This window comes from Stigmatopora nigra, chromosome 8 (assembly GCF_051989575.1).
Source record: "Stigmatopora nigra isolate UIUO_SnigA chromosome 8, RoL_Snig_1.1, whole genome shotgun sequence".
Classification (NCBI taxonomy): Eukaryota; Metazoa; Chordata; class Actinopteri; order Syngnathiformes; family Syngnathidae; genus Stigmatopora; species Stigmatopora nigra.
The window spans coordinates 12,320,904-12,342,898 of NC_135515.1; the positions used below are offsets into that span (position 1 = coordinate 12,320,904).

General features: G+C 38.6%; 1 protein-coding gene across 2 annotated transcripts; it reads left to right on the plus strand.

Annotated features, from left to right (window-relative positions):
* The first annotated feature begins 350 nt into the window (after positions 1-350).
* LOC144200926 (nuclear mitotic apparatus protein 1-like) lies at positions 351-18,658 on the plus strand. 2 transcript variants are annotated; one of them, XM_077723310.1, is made up of 20 exons: positions 351-922; positions 1,102-1,160; positions 1,276-1,361; positions 1,441-1,514; positions 4,039-4,127; positions 4,329-4,403; positions 4,498-4,591; positions 4,734-4,890; positions 6,473-6,612; positions 8,298-8,409; positions 9,418-9,535; positions 9,919-10,059; positions 10,117-10,212; positions 11,579-11,692; positions 13,087-13,224; positions 14,713-14,911; positions 15,058-15,194; positions 16,317-16,604; positions 16,694-16,795; positions 17,804-18,658. In XM_077723310.1, exons 2-20 carry the CDS (start codon positions 1,125-1,127, stop codon positions 18,122-18,124), a joined length of 2,517 nt encoding a protein of 838 aa, XP_077579436.1. In that variant the 5' UTR covers positions 351-922; positions 1,102-1,124; the 3' UTR covers positions 18,125-18,658. The 2 variants fall into 2 exon arrangements, with proteins under 2 accessions (XP_077579436.1, XP_077579437.1); XM_077723311.1 differs by lacking the exon at positions 10,117-10,212 and having other exon boundaries at positions 356-922; positions 17,804-18,642.
* The last annotated feature ends 3,337 nt before the right edge of the window (positions 18,659-21,995 follow it).

Below are 21,995 nucleotides of genomic sequence, written 5' to 3' on the forward strand. Positions count from 1 at the left end.
AAAAAGTAAAAACATAAAAAAAAAGGATTAAAAATTTACAATTATTGATTTAAAAGGGCTAAATCAGGAAATACATTTGTATACATTTATACACCATTTTAATTTGATCCTAAAACAGAAAATCGGAACTCATGATTTACATTCCCGGGCCACACAAAATGATGCGGAGGGCCAGATTTGGCCCCCGGGCCGCCACTTTGACACACGTGCCTTATAGTATTCCCTTACTAGGCGTACCTCCTTGTTTCCCACTCTTCTGTTTTTCTCACTTAATTCTAACATTAATACACTTATACTCAACTGCGATCAGCTGGCCACCAATTCAGGGAGTTCCCTGCCTCTGGCCCGGTGTAATGAGGAATTTGAAATAAGACAGAGGTGCTCTGATTTTTAAACAAGTATAGTATAGCTAACTGGGGTCACCAACAGTTTAGAAATACCCCAAAATGTTGCAGTGTAATTCTATGCCAACACAAACCTAAAATCTAGGTCGGTGGCGTTCGTGTTCAGCAGCCATATTAAAGCAGTAGACTTCACCAGTAATTGCTTTTAGCAGTTAACTTGAGGTGAGATTTTCTCGACTTCAATTCGCTTAATAAATATACGGGGATTTTTTTCAATTCAGTTATTTCAAAGTACTGACCAAACGATGGATATGAGAAAACTACCGTTCATATTGGATGACACATCTAGTTCTAAATCTAGTATTTCCAGCCTTTCATCCAACGTTTAATTTGATTTGCGTGCGTCGGCGAAATCTCATTGGTTGGTTTATTCTTATTGGCCAGTTTTGAATTTGTGACGATGAGTTGATTAGGGACTGCTGAACTCTCTATATTGTGATAGATAAAGCGACCAATCGCATTTTTATTCAGTGGCCAACATTCATTTGACAAACTGGATATTTTCTTCAACTTTTGGGGTAAGTCGCCTTTAACAACAATTCGACAATGTTCACAAGTTACCGAAATTGAGCTAGTCATACTGAACGACTATGTATAATTTTGCTAACATGACAGAGACCACTCAAGAAGCAGGGTTTACCTGGTTATTATTTTGTCTCATTCATCTTTTAGTGTATCTTTTTTTCTCCCTATCAAGGTTTATAAAACGGGTCTTTCAAGATGGCTAATCTGGGTGTTAAGGCTCTCGTTACCTGGGTACGTTTACGTCCAACCATCGACCCTAACAGCTACGTGCTAACCTTGGTCGTGCATGACAATATTTATATTTACACAAACTCAAAGTTTTGACATTTACACGTTGTGCTTCCAGGTCAATAGTATCATATTGACCGAGCGAGAAATTAACATGGACGATTTAATAGATGGAGACATCATTCTTCGAGTTATTTCCAGGATGTGAGTACTCAAAAAAAAATTGGTTTTGGAAAACGTGGCGTCAGTTATTCACTCTTGTTTGCCATCTGTTTAATTTCAGAAAAAATGAACCAGTCACTACTTCAATTAAAACAACCGAGGAACGTTTTGAATTGATTGCTGAATTTGTACAGAGTGAGTTTCTGACATATCTTTTGGTTTTATTATGTAGTAGATTTTTAAATAAAATAAAAACCGAACTTTTGTTATAATCAACTTTTTAGTTTTAGAGAGTTTAACAGCCGTGCCACTGTACTTTGGGTGATGCTCAAGCCTTGATTGGCTTTTCTTTTTCGACGTCCTATAGTTAAACCAGGGGTAGGAACCCTATGGCTCGGCAGCCATATATGGCTCTATTGATGGGTGCAAATGGCTTTCTGCTAACCGGTAAGGCAGTGTTTCCCAACGTTTTTTTGAGCTGTGGCACACTTTCTGCATTGAAAAAATCTCAAGGGATGCCACCATCTGAAAATCCTACATTTTCAAATTGTGTCACCTATATTAACGATTGGATTGGATAGCTTTATTCATCCAGTATTCAGGAAATTTCAATGTCACAGTCGCAAGAGGGTGAAAATGCAGATAAGGAAAATACAGGCATTTTAGACATAAATAGATAGATAGAAACCAAGCGACATAACGGGTGGGGCGAGTCGCAAAGGCTGCAGAACCACAAAGCAACAAATGCCAAGTACATGGGATTATTAAGAATCATTAAGTACGAAAAGCAGCAAAAACACAAAACGAGCAAGAGCGAACGGAGCTACCGCTACCGGCCGCCACTTGAGCGGCGCCATCTTGGTTGCAGTAGCAAAACGGATGCAGACTCCAGAAAAAGACGTAGAGTTGGTTCAAACTGGAACCATGCACAGGAAGTCTTCCACAAGATGCGGAACTGTGACCGAGGTTGAAAATGTGCAGTCACTCATCCAAGCTTATCCGCACAGTTCCTCAGTAGTCAGGAGCTGAAGAATCAACAGTAGCAGAGTAGAACCCCTCAACTCCGTTTCCGACCTGGTAAGCGCCAACAGCTCTTCCATCTTATCCCATAATGGTTGGTCTGAAGCGTCGCTTCTTTGCCCGGCACTTTTGTCCAACTCCAAATTTTCAATGGCATTGTGGTGTTGCTCCTTCTGCGGTGTATTGTTCACAACCAGTCCCATGTGTACAGTGTTCTCGTTACCTCTGCGTCCTGCGTCTGATACGCACAGCTTTTCTTCCAGACGCACAATTTCAAGTAATGTGCTTTTTTCGGACGCAAAGAAATTTTTATCAAAAAAAAAAACAAAACAAAACACATATATCCGATAGCAAACCAATTTATTCCACATAATCTTTGCGAAATAATTCTCGCGTGAACGAGACTAGCAGACACTAGCAGACGAAGGAGAAAAAGCGATAGCAAGAGTTTCGTAATAGTGTAAGAAAGATAAAAAATGTTTCAGAAAAACCAAAACAGTCTGGATAGTTATTTCGCAGTTAAAAAATACAACTAGTAAGAAAAGAACTGCAGAAGATTCGATCGATGATCATGAAGCAAAACGGGGGAAGCAAGGAAAAATACGCACATTTCAAAAGACTTTTGGCTGCAAAGAGAGGAGGATCTACGAGCTGAAAGACTAGTACAATGATAAATAAACCCTAACCCTAAACCATATAATAAATAAATTAAATCTGAATGTTTATATATCGTTGCTTATGTTTTATTTGCATCCGTAGTATGTTGGGACTCGTGACAAGTTTCCTGGGACGCACAGTTTTCAGACAAGCGAATCCCTGGGACTCGCAGTGTGCCAATTGTAAAATTATCACTGTGTGTATGACAGCATTGGCATGGCTGAATGGTCCCAAAAAAGAAGTAGCAGAAAGAAGCTAGGCTAACAGAACAAAGAAAGTTGAAAATACATTAAACTACAAAGTAAAGTAAAAAGGAATGTATTAAGAAATATTGAAATGGAATAAAAAAAAAAGATAGAACGGCTGTAAAACACGAAGAATATATAAGATGGGTTCAAATCCAGATCGTTCCACCTGTATTGAGTTTGGATGTTCTTCCCGGGCCTGCATGGGTTTTGTCCGCGTGCTCCGATTTCCTCCCACATTCCAAAGACATGCATGGGAGGCTAATTGGACACTCTATATTGCCACTTGGAATGAGTGTGAGCATGAATGGTTGTTTGTCTCCTTGTCCCCTGCAATTGGCTGGACACCAATTCAGGGTGTCCACCACCTCTAGCCTGAAGTCAGCAACCCCCAGTGACTAAATGAGGATAAAGCGGTTCACAAAATGAGAGGAGAGAAATGAGATATTACATTATATGACTTCTTGCAATTTCCCGCGACACACCTGACCATTGCTCATGCACATCATTGTATTACAGTTGGGAAACACTGCTGTAAGGTATAATAATATGGAAACTGCTGGTAAAAGAGCTGAGACCCAAAAGGACTAATACAGGCGTGGGCAATTAATTCCTCTGATGAAACCTTTCCACCATTGTGGTATGTTAGATATACAATCCGTGGATTGCAGTCGGGTGCTTCTCGTTTCATCAGAAATTTAATTGGTTTAACTGTCCGTATTGGATTGGTTGGAATAAATTATTGGAACATATTTTATACATTTCTGAAAACATTACTTAATTTGTTGTACTATCAGAGGATTGCAGATTTGGTTCAACCAATGATACATCATTATCCTGGGAGAACATAAAGAACGGAATCAACCTGACTGTGGAAATTGCAAAGGTACATGAATTTACAGTTCCTTTGCAACTCCTTAAGTGTAACATGAAATCATTGCTTTATCTGTTGTACTTTTAAAAATGTTGGTTATTGAGACATGTTTGTTTTAACATTCTTCTGCAACAATGCTTCTTTTGCAGAACAGTTTGTATATTGTTACACACATGATCGTGGTAAATTCCCACCTTTTCTTTTTCTCCCCAGTTGCTTCTAATGCTAGTTTATCATGACATGATGAACGAACGATCCACCCTTAAAGCCTTGGAATATGAAGTAGAGGTGAGCAGGCATCAACATTTTTGATAATAATTTTTTCCCCAGGCCTTCTTGACCATTGTAGTAATGCCTGTAATAATTCATTCCTACTTGTCAGAGGAAGATTGCAAATATGACCAACTCTTTTATAATGGAGAGTTTTGGCTGTGTCTACCTGAAAAGTGGTCTTGACACCTACTTGGCTAAGCGATGTGAGTCTTAGATCCTCTTTCCCTTGATTGATGTTTCATTTACACAAAATATACTTACATTTTTATGTGCATTTAAGAAAATGCACCCTTTTTTGGGTTGCATTTTTTTTTCTGATATAAATGTTTATCTTCATATTTTTAGATTTATCTGTGGACCATGAAACATTGGACCGGACATCAAGCACCTCTCTGTCTCTGCCAACGGTCTCTTCACTCTCCGAAGAAGACTCCCCAGTGTTCCATCTCACGCCGAGAGTCACATTTCTCAATATCCATACTGTTGCATCGTCTTCTGTCAGGTATTATTGACCATTATTACTTCAGATTGTTTTTTATCGATTATGGTCTGTACGCTCCACTATCGACTATTGAATGTGCAATTACTACACTTATTTCTATTCTGGCAAAAAGTATGTTACTTGAGTCTCAAGCTCCCTGGCATAGCTATCTATGTGCCTTCCGAGGGTTGCCCGCCCCACTATTTGAGAAGTGCTTCTTTAGATCTATTTATTGTTTGTGTATAATTTTTATGCAAATTAATCACTAACGATAAAAATATAACCGAATTAAGAAAATGAAAATTAGTTATCATTAGAGTGGCCCACCCACTGTATACGGGTGGTATGGACCATCAATAAAATAATCAACTGACGATATCACCAGTGGCAAGCAGTGTAAATGTAAAATTTTGCTCACGGTGCCATTTATTTATTTATTGTTCAATTGGATGAAGTAAATCCAAGTTTCACAACATTTGCATAAATTGGGGAAATTCCTTGATATCAAGTATAAAAAAATACAGGCTGCCCTCCAATAAGGAGAGTAAAATTAGTTAAGGAAATCTTCAATAAGGCTGGTGTTTGTACCGGGGTATTTTATACGGATTGCATTCTTTTGGTGGGTAGAAAATTGTTACCATGATAGAAAAATGTGTCAGTCTATCATTATATATCACATCTTTGCTATTTCATATTTGAAGCCTCACACACCTGTGAGTTAGTACATTTACTTTCCTTGTTATTCAATTATGAAAGTAACTACATTACCTTACTTAATAAGAAAAGAGAATATAAAATATGATGATTTTTAAAAAGTATCTTTGTTGTTCTGTTGTGCACTAAAGATAAGGAACCTCCCACCTTACACTATGAAAATAAATGAATAATAAAAACTGCAAAAATTTCCCTCCATACAAAAAATGCTTTTCAATCGGAATTAAAATAATCAACTGACGATATCACCAGTGGCAAGCAGTGCAAATGTAAAATTTTGCTCACGGTGGCATTTATTTATTTATTGTTCAATTGGATGAAGTTAATCCAAGTTTCACAACATTTGCATAAATTGGGGAAATTCCTTGATATCAAGTATAAAAAAATACAGGCTGCCCTCCAATAAGGAGAGTAAAATTAGTTAGGGAAATCTGCAATAAGGCTCGTGTTTGTACCGGGGTATTTCATATGCATTTTTTGGTGGGTTGGCTTGGTGTTGTCGTGCATTTCAAAATTTCTCATTTTGGCTGTTATTTTCCTTAGTTCTTTCAAATTCTGTGTTTACTGCTCTATTGCTAACCATGCTAAAAAACACCTTTTCCTTACCATCCTCTTCTACTAAACGTTGGTCGGAAACTAATGTCCAGGTTGCATCAGCACCCCTGCTCTTTGTGGTGTTGGGGAGGATTAATTGCAGTTTAAACTAATCATATTTTATCAAAAGTAGTTTTTATTATTGTTGACAAAAAATATTTTATAATTATCGTTAGCATTTTATGAGCCAAGGTCTACTTAAAATATAAAATGCTCGAATCTTTGCGTACTGAACCCTGTGTTGATTTAAGATGTTTTAACTATTCATTTTGCTTTTACTTTTTTATTACCACAGCAAGTCCCCTCTTCAGGATATAATGAACACCCCAAAATTCCAGTTACGGAATCTTCAGCGGCAGATCATCCAAGAAAAAGAATATAGGGATGGCCTTGAGAGGGAACTTGCCAGCAAGATTAGTCTCATTACATCAAAAGGTGTTTAATTTTAAAACACTGAGTGATCAATTTAGTGACCAAATGTTGATTTATTTTATTTTAAGTTTGTCCCCTGTTGTCTGCAAGCCCTCTAAAACTATGCATTAGTGACTATGGTTAGTTCTGTGATCTAATTGTTCAATTTAAAACCGGTACCGTATTTTCACGACAATATGGCACACTGCATTTAAAGGCGCAGTGTCAGTAACGAGTGCTATTTCTGTATTTGACACGCACACAAGACGCATCAAATTTAAAGGCGCTGAAAACACGTATATAAAAAGACAATAGAAGCAAAACTGAGTTCAGTCGTACTTTATTTAGCCATTTTACAATGTGCTCACTTTTTTTAATCATTCATCACCTACAAATCCATCAAAACCCTAATTTTCTGTGTCCGAATTCAACAACTGTCCAATTGATTCCTCATAAATGCTGGGTTACTGCTCTTCGTTGTCGGAGTCGCTGTCATTGTCATGTGGCTCCACAGAAATTATGCCGGTTTTGGCAAAAGCTCGAACAACGGTGCAACCAGACACGTTCGTCCAAGCGGGCACAATCCATTCGCAACTAGTGACGTAACTAGCCCGGCGCTTTAGTTAAGCCTCCGGGAATGACGGATGGCACAGAGTTCATTTCCGTGACTTGGTTTTCACCGCTGCTGCAAGATGGGCCCATGCAAATCAACTCCACTTTTTCATCTTGAATTGGCGAAGCTCGTTCTCCTGCTTCCTCCATTTGCTAACCATTGATTCGTTGATTTACAATTCCCTTGCGGCTGCTCTATTCCCATGTTCCTGTGCATAATTGATGGCTTAAAGTTTGGACTGAGATTAGTAAAAGTGTCTATTTGGATTATATTCATTTTGGGGGGGCCTTAGAAACCAAACCGAAAATGTTTTGCAATAATCACATGCCCACACTATATACAGGTACCTTGCAGTGGCATGCCTTTAGCGTGTGACCCCACCCCCGTCCACCTCTCTATATAAGAAGTGTGTCGGCAAGAAGTGATCTCAGTCAGTTTTTAGAGCTTAAACACGGTGCTCCACATTATAAGGCACCCTGTCTATTTTGGAGAAAATTTAAGGCTTTTTAGTGCGCATTATAGTCGTGAAAATGCGATACTTGGGCTTGGAGTGCGTCTGAAGATGAAATTGCTCGGGATGTCCGGATGCAGATTTAAAAAAATAACAATAACCGATAAGATTTTTTTTCCAAGATAAAATTTGATGATCTGCTACCCAGCTATTTAGATCAGTAAAAATCTTAATGACAAATCATAGTTTTTGTATTGAAGTGACTTCTGCCCCTCAAGAAAAAGCCATTTACAACTTTTTCACAATGTTTTATTACGATCTTTCGTTTCTAAACATTATTAGTGCGAATCAGGTTTAGTAGGAGTGGTTTAATTTAAAGCAGCCAACAAGCATGATACCAAAAACACATGCGGCCACTCGATCGCATCCGATATCGGACGCCGAAACAGATACCAAATATTGGATTTGGACATCACTACTAATTGCATCTTGGATCATTTGTGATTCTCAAACTAACATGCTCCACGCTGTACATAAATCTAAGGTTGACAACGGCGAGTGAGGAAAAAGTGGATAAATGAGTACACTTTTGTAATCTTACATTTATTTTTCATTTATGTTTTGATCTTTTTACACTTTACCCAGAATCTCATATAAACCGGTTGGAGTACAATCTGGGAAAGATGAAAGTGGAGCAGAACAATCAAGAACAGAACACCAAGGCAACAATTGATGAACTCGAGAGCAAGATTGACTTGTAAGAACTGTCCTCTTTAAATATCGTTATAAATGCAGTACTGAAATCTACATGAATGAGATTCTTGATTTGTTTTTTCCAACCTCTTTTGGTTATGCTTTTCACTTTGTCTGTCATATTTCTCTATGTATTATGCTCAACTTTTGTAAATGATAGAAATGACATCAATAGTTTGCGTTTATGAATTAGTGTGACCATTAGTTGTAAAAATTATATATATACACGCAGACGAACACGTACATATACGTACATACACACATTCATGCACACATATATCGCTTTCGATAATGAAATAAAAACAAAACAATCATAGCAGAATTAGTTTTTTTTATTATCACAAATGTACAACTATATTCTTTCAAAAAGAAAGTCAAGTGAGCAGTACAACCAGGAAGTGTGTCCGTAGCTTTAATAGCATGAAATACACATTATGCAAGTATCAAGGCTGATATTTTACGGTGGACCTTCAATCAGCCTTAACTATTGGGATATGCTGACATATAAACACTGCAAACACATTTTCCAAGAGTACTCTCGTTTTGCCAGTCAGAGCACGTTTTAACTAGGTAAGATGACGACACCCTGGGTGAGCAGTGACGGGCACAGGTAGTTTTTCACGTTTTATGCAAGATACGGTTTATTTTTTTCTTGAACCTCATTCATAAAGATCAAAATCAATTTTCTTTAGCGCTTTATCTTTTGACTATTTTTAAATTAATGTCCCTATTGGCCCCACTGTCTTGCGTTATGGCATTTCATCTTTGTTACCTTGTAGTTTCGTGCATGTCGCCTTTTTATGCGCGTGTCATCCATACACTCGATTCAGCCATTTTTTGGTACAAATGTGGCTTAAATGTTAGAAAATACAGTCTACAGTTTTCAATTTAGTGGTCTCAAATATAGGCCCAATGTTGTAAACCCTTACAATTTTCACAAATATAGGTTTTCTCTTATCCAGTACTTCATTTGTTTCCCACTCGGTTGTCATCTTTTATTACTTTCTTTTAGTTTGCAACAACGCCTCCACGAGATCCTTAATGAAAATAAAGATTTCAAAAGCAATTCTTCATTGTTGGAGCGAAAAGTGGATGAACTTGAAAATGAGAAAGGTGTCCTTTCTTCACAGGTATTATTCTACTTTAGAATTAAACTAGGAAATTATGTGATTCCTCACTAGTGTTTTCTCCATTGACAAAAAAGTTTTGACATTTTACCTTTTCTTTTTATACATGTATAGCGAGCGACTCACATGAAGAATTGTTCTTAAAAATGCAATGCCATGGCTTAAACAAGCAGGACACAAATATTACTAAAGATGCCGAAGTATCCATTGAAATGTAGAAAAATTCCCTGATGTTATAAGAACAATAGAATATTCCCCTACCATGAACATAACAGCAATGATACACTAAAAATATGGAGAATATGAAACTACATCCTGAACCAATGATTAATTAGGAAATAAGATTAGTAATTTCTATTAAGTCTCCATGTGACGTATTTTCTCAGGTGCGTGCAGCTTATGCTCAGCTGTCTATGTCTCAAACTGAGGTTAGCCGGCTGAAGGAAACCCTAGCCTCTTTTCTAGAAGAGTGGCGAACCAAGATCGACTACTTGAACTCTGAACTCAATCAAGCCACTTCGCAAAAGGTATGGGTCTCCAACAAAATGTAATTATCGGCTCCAAAAATGTATGCATTTGCACAGTCTACAGGGAATCTTCCGGATACAATGTCCATAATCTACGACGACCGTCCTTCATTTGCCATAAATCATCTGCACCATAGTTCCTGCTTAGTTCATGTCTGTGCGACGGGAGTATCTTTTAATTTTTCGCTCTCCTATTTCTACATTATTAACACGCAAAGAAAGCTGGGTTTGTAGGGTCACCCAAATAGAATAGCATTACCATGGAACTGTAGCTTAACATGTAAAGAAGAATGATACCAACGCACTTTGGTAAAAATGTTCTCCGTTCAGAAAGTTAAAACTCCTCAGTTCTACCCATAGGTAGTTTTGTTAAATTTTGTCAAAAAACTTCAGGTTCACATAATCTAAAAATAAGTAAAGTAATGTAACGAATCCATTTGCGTTTATGCATCATGTTGCAACATTTATGTGTTACCGCTGTATTTTCTGGGCTGTTCTTAATCCCAGCATGAATGAGGGAGTGATAGAGGTGTTGGTAAATTGCTTTAATTGGCTCCGATCTACGGTGCTCATGATTCTTGCTTTTTTGGAAAATAAACCATTGAAGAAACCCTAAATCAGGGGTGGCCAACCAGTCAGAGACCAAGAGCCACATTTTTTACTGTGTTACCGCAAAGAGCCACATCACACACACCTTTGCCCAGCCAGATTTATTGTAAATGTCACACACCAGCATAGTAATGACATAAATTGACTCCTACAGTACTAACAGCACATGCCAGTCATTATCAACAATGAACTTTGTGTGCACTCATACAAACTCTCAGTTCAACCAAGTCCACAAACAAAAATATAATAATTTACAATAGTGTTTTTCTTTTACTATACATGTTACTTAGTGGGACTTCTGGCATAAAATCAGAGCCCATTTTTGCGCAACATTCGCTCCTTGTGAGCTGTCATTTATTATGAATGGCTTTTAACTAGCGCGCCCACCACGTGGGTGTACACCTCGCTCTCCTATTGGCTGCTCCCGGCTAAGCACTCTCGCCATTGGTCTGCCTCGCAGGGGGTGTGGCTTTTTCAGCCGACGCTCGATCTTTGGGATACTTTTTGTGTGCGCGACGCCATTCATTGTCGCTTCTGGTTCACGGGAGCTCTCCCACTCTGTTAAAAACGTCTACTCAAATGACCTTGCTCCTACTGGGAAACTTTGAGGTATTTTCATCCCAAGCACATGCGCATTGGACGAAAATACCGTATTGAACTCAAGCGAAGCGCACACGCAAATAAAAATAAAACACAAAAACAAACTTTGATATGGACGTAAGAGCCGCATGAAACCGGGCAAAGAGCCGCATGCGGCTTGGGAGCCGCGGGTTGGCCACCCCTGCCCTAAATCTTCAAAAAATAAATACATGATCTTAGTTGTTTTATTCTCAACGTTTGACAACAATTGAAATTCACTCTAATAAAGAGAATTTTGAGTGTAGTATTTTTTCTCTCCCCACAATAACAGGAGGTTCTGACCGAACAAGTTCAGATTCTACAGGGGAAAATTTCATGTTTAGAAGATGACCTCAAAGCAGCCAGAAAGGAAGATGTAGGAGAAAACATGGGACCAGTAATTGAGGTAAAGTAAAGTATCATGATATTAATCATATTCACGATAATAACATTTGTGATAAAACTTCATGCCTGTTTGGTATGACACATTGTGTGTTTTCATATTGTCGGACAGACAAGCTGGAATGTGAAATAGTTCACTTTAAGAGTGAACTTGAAAACAGTGTGCAAAGTAGCTCTTGCACTTCTTTGCTTTTGCTTCTCTCTCCTAATTTTCTTCCGTGTATTTCAAGAGTAGATTGTGCCAGCTTCAATAATTCAACCTCTTTTTTTGAGTTTTTTTTTTTTTTTTGTAAGTAAAGCCAATTTCTCTGGTTCATCGGACTGGTTTGTCTGGCGAAGTGTCTCTTTCTCTTGAAGCATAGTGTCCACCTGTCCTTCCAGGGACCTCTGTTTCACCTGTAGCTCGCAAATCCGGTCATCTTTCTGCTGCTCCGTTTGCTCGAGCTGATCAATCCTTTTTTGAAGGGTTACCCCTGCTTTGACAAATCCTTCTGCCGGTCTTCAATAGTAGTTGACGAGAGCAAGGTCTTCAATGTAAAAGTTTTGTTGCTCCAGGAGAATTTTCTGTTTCTTGCTCATAAACCGAAAGTTGTCGTTTTTTTCCCTCCATTTGTTTGTCTTTTTCAAGCAGCAAACTGTTCTGTCAAGCTCTTTCAAGTTAGCAATTTCACACTCCAGATGTTCTCTCTGCCAATATTAAAACACGTAATGTAAAAGAAGTGATAGAACAACGGATTTGAATCACAACAAATGAAGACTTTAGCTGCCATGGTCACCATTAGACATCCAATCCATTTGCAGAAATGCCAACCTCCGTCGATTCTTGTCCCATTTCCGGAGTTTTCTGTTTTCATCAGGAGTGAATGCAATTCACGCAAAATCTATATAATATGTAAAAAAACATATAACATGGGACAATTTAATTGTTATTATGATGTTTTAAATGAATTGAAAGTGTTTTTGCAAACATTTGTTCTTGTTTTTTTAAATCATGATGACGGTCGAACTTGTTGATTAAAGCTGGTTTTACCATGAAGCCAGGCAGCAGCATTCCCAGATATAATGATGATTAGCTGCACATTCAGTTAATATTTGAATACCAATTTCCGGGAAGGCATCCGCTTCCAAAAATACTTGTAGCTGCCTGTTCCGGCCAAAGCCGGGTTGCGGGGCAGACCTTGCTCGTCACCGGCATCCTAACTCCTAATAATCGGTATCGGTCGATCACTAGAGGCATTAACATTCACCCCCAAGTTCTTACGATTCCAATGGATTGAAAGTTAATTGTTGTCTGTTGTGGTCAATTATTCAATAGAGGACTATATTTTAAATGCATAGTTTTGTAATAAACTACTGTTTGCTTACCTCTTTTGGCATGTCATCTTTTTCAATTGCCAGAGAGAAAACCTACGGTGCGAAATTGTTCAACTGAGGAATCAGCTTGACAAAGTAGTTGGCTGCCTATCAAAGGCAGCGGCCAATGAGGAGGAGCAGCTCTTTGCTAAAAGTGAAGCTGTGCAACACTACAAAGCACAGGTAGGTTATACTTTTCGTGTTGTATAGCCATTCTATTTTTTTTTTATTACATTTTAATATTTCTTAATACATTCATTTGTACTTTACTGTGCACATAGAAGAACAAGTGGCGAAATTAGATGAGAACTGTCTAAATCTGCTGTGTGGTTGTGTGTGTGTGTTTAGTATGTGTCATCGTTTGTCTTCAACCTACACAATGGACTATGAATGGACATTAGCCCTCGAGTAAAATCTTACATATATATGTTCATTAACATGAATATAAACATGTTCATTAACATTGCATATGAATGGAAACTTGACCGTCTCAAGTGACACGTTCAGTCATTTGAACGTGAATGAGAAATGAGAAGGACAGATGTGTAAAATAAGGTAACATTTAAGTCGAATTTGTCCATATTCTAATGGCATTTATGAAGATATTTCTTTCATTTTCTGAACCACTTTATCACTCACGGGGGGTGCTGGAGCCTATCCCTGCTGACTTTGGGCCAGGGGCCGAGGGACACCCTGTATCGGTGGCCAGCCGATCCCAGGGCACAAGGAGACGGACAGCCATGCACACTCAGACCCATACCTAGGGGCAATTTTAGAGTGTCCAATCAGCCTACAATGCATCCTTTTGGGATGTGGGAGAAAAACTGAGTACTCAAGAGAAAGCCCATGCAGGCCCAGGGAGAATATGCAAATTCAACACAGGTGGACCGACCTGGATTTGAACCCAGGACCCCAGAGCTGTGAGGCCGACGCGTGAACCACTCATCCGCCGGGCCACCCTTTCATAGATATTAATCATTACATTTTATTGTTACTATATCATTTATGTGTAGTAGACATGCACCTGCTTATGGCAGGTGTGATACTGGTGTGTGCCCATACTGTTATAACTCCTGTCATTATAGTACTCACTTTGTTCTATTCTGGTGTAAATTACACTATCTACTGTTATAACTCCTTTCCTTGTTTGGTCGGGAATAAATGTCCTGGTTATTCTAAATGAATGTTATCTGTAACTTGTTATTCTAAATGAATGTTGTTATCTGCAACTTGTTATTCTAAATGAGTGTTATCAGTAACGGGCCTTATATTGCTCGCGGGCCGAGGTTGAAAAACTTGTATATACACACACGACCGGGGGCGGGGCGAGCGCGTCGGCGAAATGTTCATCGGCTAGATAGTCGGTCGGCCAAATAGTCGTTGGGCTAATTCTACGTTCGGCTAGGTCGTCTTTCGGTGAGTTGGCTACCGGCCAGATGTCAGTCGGCTAAATGTCTTTCGGCATGTAGACGGTGCGCCGAAGAATTGACAGAAAAATTTAATAGATTTTTTTTTTGTGTGTTTCTCTAAAAAAAAAAAAAAAATTACACTATATTGGAGACTGAACTGCACATTGCTATCTGTATTGTCTTCCTATGAATATACTATCAATATTCACATTTTAAAGCTATTAAGCATTTTAATCATTTTTTTTCTTGCACTCCTTTACAGAAAACCCCCTGTGGTGGTGAAGATGATGAGACATTTTACAGCCTTACTTCAGCTCGTTCACATCCCAACCTCTCAAGCGCCACTGGCATACGTCCTATATCAATGGAGCCTTTTGAGACACCAGGCAAAATGACCGCTGCTGGCAGTCACCAGCTCAGCGGTCTCCCTGGGTATCGGCAGCGCACACTCCACTTGCAGTGTAAGTATCAACTTCCCTGCACCACAGGAGAAAACAACAGTATATTTTTTTTAGATTATAATTTTAAAGATGTCTACTCTGACTTGAGGTCCCAGTTAGACTGCAATGTGACTTTACAGTGCTCGATTTATGACTTGTATTTTCAGCCACGAGTACATTCTGCGTCGAAACAGAAAATGAGCCAGCTGGTCCGTCTGATGACTGGATGAGGATTGCTGAGCTCCAGGCCAGAAACAAGGCTTGCCTTCCACATCTCAAGAGCAGCTATCCTGTAGAGTTTGAGGTTGGTAGTGGTTCTCAAATGTTCTAATACTTGACACCCATTTTCCCATCTGTCGTGATCTATATCAATTTGAAAATAACTGCACATGCGTAACTGTTCGGAGTGTCTTTTAGAGAACTATAGTGAGGAATGTCATACAGTCATACCTTGACATATGAGCTTAAGGCGTTCCGGGACTGAACTCGTAAGACGAGGTACTCGTATCTCAAATCAATGTTTCAATTTAGACTCCTATACATACACTTAAAATTATTTTTAATCTTAGGTTACACTAAATTTTCGAAATACGAGTAAAATTTCGAGCAAATAATTATCTCTAGATACGAGACAAATTTCGAGATACGAGAAAGCCAGGTGGCCAAGACTTTATGATTTTTGCCGCATCGTTTTTGTGTATAACCAATATCTGCAAGCTCTGGGTGGAGCGTTGCATTTTTTCCGTGTTTTTATTTTTTTTTTGCTTATTCACTGTAGAATTAAGGGAAGAGCAACGGGTCTGTTTTTTTTCCCCGTCTCGGCGCGAATGGTGGCGCGATTGCTAATATCAGCTCTATATATCACTTCTCGTTGGCTGCTCATAAGAACATCAGGGGCGCTGGCTCTCCCCGCAACTCCCTCATTTTATGTCTGGTTGCAACTCCCTCTTTGTAATGTCTCTGCGGGCACTGGGCGGAGCGTTGAATTTTTTCAGGTTTTGGGCCTCATGAAAGGAAATTTTGTCAAATTTATAATTTTAAGTTGTTTGTGTTTTTGTCAATTGCCAAACTTGCTTTTTCTTCTCACCTTTCAACAACAATGTTTTTGTAGGTGTTTATTTTAAAGGCTAAGTAAGTAATTTATCTTTTCTGCCAGTTTCTCACATCTTTAATACAAAATTGGTGCACTGATAAATATTTAAAGGTTTTTCATTGGTAGTACAAAAGCTAAGTTGAAAATTCATATCTTGCAAAAAATCAAACTTACAAAACTAGTTCTGTAACCAATTCATTTCTTGGTAGTGGTACCTCTGTGCTTAAATTCCTTTTAACCTTACGCACATTCATGGGGAAAATAATGTAAAAGCCAATCAATTGTTTTTTTTTCTTTTTTTTTCTACTAATTCAAACCCTTCTCTCAATTTAGAATGGAAGCAAGAGCACGTTCCTTTTAACTGATGAAGATATCCGCTCAGGTGACCCAAATGAGACTATTCGTCGGGCATCATTCATGCCAAGCCAGCTGCAGGGATCTGTCGGTGCTCGCCGGCACTCACTCGTGGCACCACAGTCCACAGTCAGCGCACGTTCTCACCGTTCATCCTTAATGGCCGGCTACCGGCCATCTAAACTGGTTAGCTCTTCTCAGCTCAGAAGCCCCAGATGCCAAAAACGGTCTGCGTTCACATTATCTGTTCCTCTAACTCCACCTGAGGTTTGTCTGTTTGCCACGTGGATGAATTCAAAGTTTGAATTTGAACTGTTGGGCCTTAACTTTTAAGGTTAACTATGTTTTTTTTCCAGAAAAAAATGAAGGCAAGCTGTTTCCCTCGTCCCCTCACTCCCAAAAACAAGAACTCCAACACCGGATCCTCGAGCTCTCATCTTCATGCTACCCACAGTCCAGTGAGTTTGACAAAGGGTTTATCAGTTGTAATATCAATTTAGGAGTTACTAATGGTTAAATGGTTCACAAACATGAATTCTGTGTCGGGTTGGGGGAGGGGGGGGGGGGGTTTGTGGGGAGTTTTGCACATTGATTATAGTACAGTAATACCTTAAGATACGAACAATTTGAGATACGAGGAAAATTTCCAGCAAATTCTTGCATTGAGATATGAGACAAATTTAACATTCGAGCATATGGTGAGAGATGGTTTTAAATTATTGGCCAGAGTTCAAAAGCGCTTTTTTTAATTAATTTAAACCCCTCTCTCAAGTCCTCAGTGTTCACAACGGAGCATTTCCTATTAAAGTGAGCCTTAAGTGGTAGCTCCTGTAACACGAGAGCTCACTTTAATGCTTAAACTTGAATACTCTATTTATTTTTACTGAATAAAAAATTCTGGAATTGGTTTGGTAAAAGATTGGTATCAGCAAGCTATATCTTGAAAATAATGTAATTGTTTCAAAGTTTTTAAAAAGCATCTGGACATCATTAACAAGTACTGTATGTTGTGCAAAAGTTGCATTTACTTATATACTACAAGAATGTTAAGCTAATTTTGCTCAAGTATAGCTTTTTTATTTGTATACTATCAAAGCTTCCAATGAAATTTTGAGAAAAATTCTAGTTTCTGAGTGAAATGCAGTGTTTAGATTAGATTAGATAACATTAATCATCAGTATTCGGGAAATTTCACTGTCACAGTAGTAAGGGGGTGAAAATACAGACAGAAAAATACATTTTCGACAAAGGAGCTATCTGGCAGCCCAAAGGAAAACGGGATGATTTGCGCTTTAATCTTGTGATCCTGGCTCCGGTACCCTTTTTTTGCCACCAATCTTCTATATGCCTCCTTTAAACTCAAGTAGATCCCTCCCACTTCGGGCCTGGGTTGTTTTGTTAAATGAATGCATAATGCATCATATAGTCGGATTCAACAGAACCAATTTGCCATTTTTCCTTTACAGGCTGATCGCAGGCAATCTATGATGTTTACCATCAACAACACTCCCAAGAGCAACAGGAGCAATTATCTAAAAAGAGGCCTGAACAAGCTCCGCAGCGCTTCCCAAAAATCGCCAGGCAAAACACCCAAGAGACCCCCTGTCAATTCAGCACACAAAGACAAAATGCCATCCGCAACTTCCATCGTTGCACTGGGCCGAGGAGTTCAGAGCAAGAGCTTCAAGTCCCCCCAAGTGAAAGACAACAGGAAGTCCCCAAAACCTGGAGGCAAAGCTGCTAAGTCCCCCTGGTTGACGGAAAGCGCTCGCAAGATAAAGATATAGTCTTTTGTGTGGTGTCCACTTGGTTCCTATCAATTCAATGGCAGATTTGTTTTTTATCACATCAGGTATGTATACAATGTAAATAGTTTTAGAAATTATTATACATTTAACAAGACTTGCCTCACCTTTCAGTTTTTGTGCTTCTAAAAAAATGGCTGTTCAGTTATGAATTAGTGAAACTGTAGAGGTGAGGGAACTCGGTCTTCCTGGGAAAATGACAAGAACCCCAATGAAGACTAATTATTTTGTATGGAGATAGAGATTTTCACAATACTAACCTTTGAGGATTTTCTCCCCAGTTTGGTGATTTAAGTCACCACTGCAAATTTGAGGTTCACGAACGAATACATTTTTTTCCTCTTATATTTCAACATTTGATTCCTTTATTTTAAGGAGAAAAACTTTGTCAGCGCTTTACCAATAGTTTCTCTATAATGCATTTGTTAGGGTCATTTTCCCCCCCTACCCTCTGTTAGTGATTGGTTAAGGTCCCTACCCTCCCCAAATAAACTTTGTATTGAATGTGAACAGTTGTGATCTGTAATGATGCTATTTTGAAATATAATTTTGCTTTTTTTTGTACTTTTACTCAATCCATAGAAATAAGTGTGTAAACATGTTTTTCCTTTATATATATTTATTTATATATATATATATATATATATATATATATATATATATATATATATATATATATATATATATATATATATATATATATATATATATATATATATATATATATATATATATATATATATATATATATATATATATATATATATATAATGTTACTGTTATGTTACTTATCAAAGAGTATGGAAAACAATAAAGTCATTTGTGAAGGCACAAGTGAAAAACGTGAGATAGTGTCTAAGGTTATATAAGAAAACAATAAAGTCATTTGTGAAGGCACAGGTGAAAAATGTGAGATAGTTTTAAAGCTATATAAAAAAAATCCTCTGTGTCCCTCTTTATGAGCGAACACAGTTTTGAAGTTAAGACATGTACAATTACCCGGATGACTCGACATACCGTCACTCGTCGCATTTCAAAATGATGGGAGAATCTTCATTACGGCATGTCACGCGGTGATAATGTATGTCGCTGTAAGCTACCAGCGTATGTTAGACAGTACTTTGAACCATAGTTTTCATACAAGGGATTATACACATTGAAAAAATACAGAAGAGTAACATAATTGCAAGTAATGGTGTTAAAAATTTAACCAGAATCGCGAACCACGACCCGGATATTAACCACGACCAAAGTGATGCACCTATGGCTGAGTGATCCTGGGCCATAGCGTTGGCCAAGGGTTTCATTTCCGCTATTGCATGAGTAATGTTACCTTCGTCACCGGTTTCATTTGGGATGAAAGTACAACAGTGTTCTCCGACTATGGCGCACACACCTCCATCCTTGGAATGCATCTTGAACCATCTGCACCATTGCACAGCGACCATTTCATGCTGTGGGCAAACCCAAATACACTGTATACCCACACATCCAATACCCATCATCTTGGGGATCAGTGCCCATTACATCAGGGAGAGTGTATTAGTCCCTGCAGGTGGCACCCATAGGTACTCCTGTGGCATTGAACCTGGCTTTGTTAGTGGTGTCTCGTCTGCACGGGGTAAGTATATCCCTACAGAATTTCATGGGGACTTCTCCTACAGGTCTGGACTTACCCCAGAATGTCATATTACTAGCGAAACACACAGCCTTAAAATCACGTGGGTATGGGACGTTGTTTAACATAACTAGATCTGTCCAATCATAGTTCAAAAGCCTTGTGAATTTTCTACCTGTTAAAGGTGGTACAGTGGCATCAACCTCGGGAACTACAGATCTAAATACACCTTCTAGATACCGTGATCTCAGTATGTCGGGATACCATAGAGGTGTGTAGGTGTTATAGGTATAGGGGTCGATTGGCTTGGGATACACTGGTGGGATACCTGTGTAATAAGGCATACGTCTACACACAACAACTTTCTTTCACACCAGTTAGTTTTTTTCTGAAATACCATGAAATTATACCACATATTTTCTTCAAAATGATTCTTTGGATTGTTCTTTTCATACCACTTCACTCTTTTTTGTGACAGTAGCATGGGACCATCTCGATTTCCTGCTCGAGTCTCAGTGGGCAGGGCATCCAGCCACGCCCAGGTTGCGGCTGATAGTAGGGTCGCTGTGATGGGGGTGGCGGCAGCTTTCATTGTGGCTTCTGCGCGGGGATGCAAAGTCTACGAAATGTCAAAGTTAAGCAAGGGGCGCTCGGGGCAGGTGAGTAGACGTCTGATGATGTTCCACGGACAAGGGTTTTGGTACCGTCCGGCTTGCAGTCTACTCACAGTCCCCTATGTTTCGAACCACCTTGACCTGAGATTGGTGAATCCACGTAGACCTCTCAGCAATCTTTGCAGCAGTGGAGGTTGGTGAGTTGGGCCACGAATGGGTCTTCCCATCGTGGAGAGAACCAGGACTTCCTTTTTATGACTCGGATCAGCATCCAGTCACCTGGCTTCACCACCTCCTCCAATGTTTTGCATATCAATTTATACTGTTTTTGTTGTTGTGAATACTGTGCAGTAAGTGTTTGCGCTGCTGCTTTAGCTGCTGTCGTCTTTAGCGCGTGCTCAACACCTTCATACAGCCACTTGGTTGGGGCTTAATTCTCAAACGAACAAAAATCACAATAATCTTACTTATTCCATCACTTTGTTTGCGAAAATCTAAATGTCTTATCACTCAAAAGTAGATATACTAGCTGTTATTCTATTTTGATCATGTTAAGATCCAAAACTATATTTGATTTTTCCTTTCCTGCAATTACACAAATTAACTAATCGTGCTAAAAATAGGAAAAATACAAAAAGCGAACCAGGCTGCTTTCTCCTCAGGAAAACAGCTTTCCCGCTCTCTGCAACAGTTACATTCACATCAATTAATATCCAGAAACAAATGTAAACATTTATAATTCTGAAAAGAATTGAACCCACTAAACTGTAACCACCCCTTGTTTATCAGGGTTAATATTTTCTAGCGCAATTGTCCTTTAGAGCCATTAAAACTCATTACTTATAAATTGCATACTAATCAAGTCCCAATTCAATTAACAATGTGTATCGCGTTGCATATTAAACTCAATTGTTTGAAATTCAAAACATCCCAAACTAGTAGTCTTTTTTTTCAAATGTAACATTCCATTGTCTTTGAAGTTTGCCAATCATCTCCTATAAAACTTTCTTAATCAACATTTTCCAATTGTCAGGCATGAAATTAAAATTTAGTTACATATCTATCCATTGTAATCTCTCTTTTATCTCTAATCGTTTACTTAAAAAATCTGTAGGAAGGTTTGTTCTCAATTGAAACGCTTTCACTCTTTTATGGAGACAATAAAACCAATATAAAAAGTTCCTTATGGTTTATGGCATTGCTCCTCGAGCAATAATCTTTCCAATCAATATTGGATGCTTTCCATTACGTCTGATCGCGTCAATAAGCTTATCTTACCCGTCTCCTCAAACGTTTCAACTGAGAGAACCTCCTTACAGTGCAAAGGTGGATCTGCATCCTCCTTTTCAGCTATTTTCATGTCTGCTGTTTGGTCAGCAACAGTTGTACGGACGTTCTCATTTTGGGTTGCTCGTGCGTCTTCTCCATGTTTCCTGTTGAAAAACACAGTCTTCTTCTGCTAACTCAAAATTAGTGCGTTTCTTTAAATTTTTTCTTTTATACAGATAGCCAGATTAGAATCATCCTTCAGCTCCAATCGTGTAGTGAATATTGGCGTTTGGTATGGTAACGAAATATGGAACATTTTGTCAATTCAGTCAATTAATCTGTTAACACAATT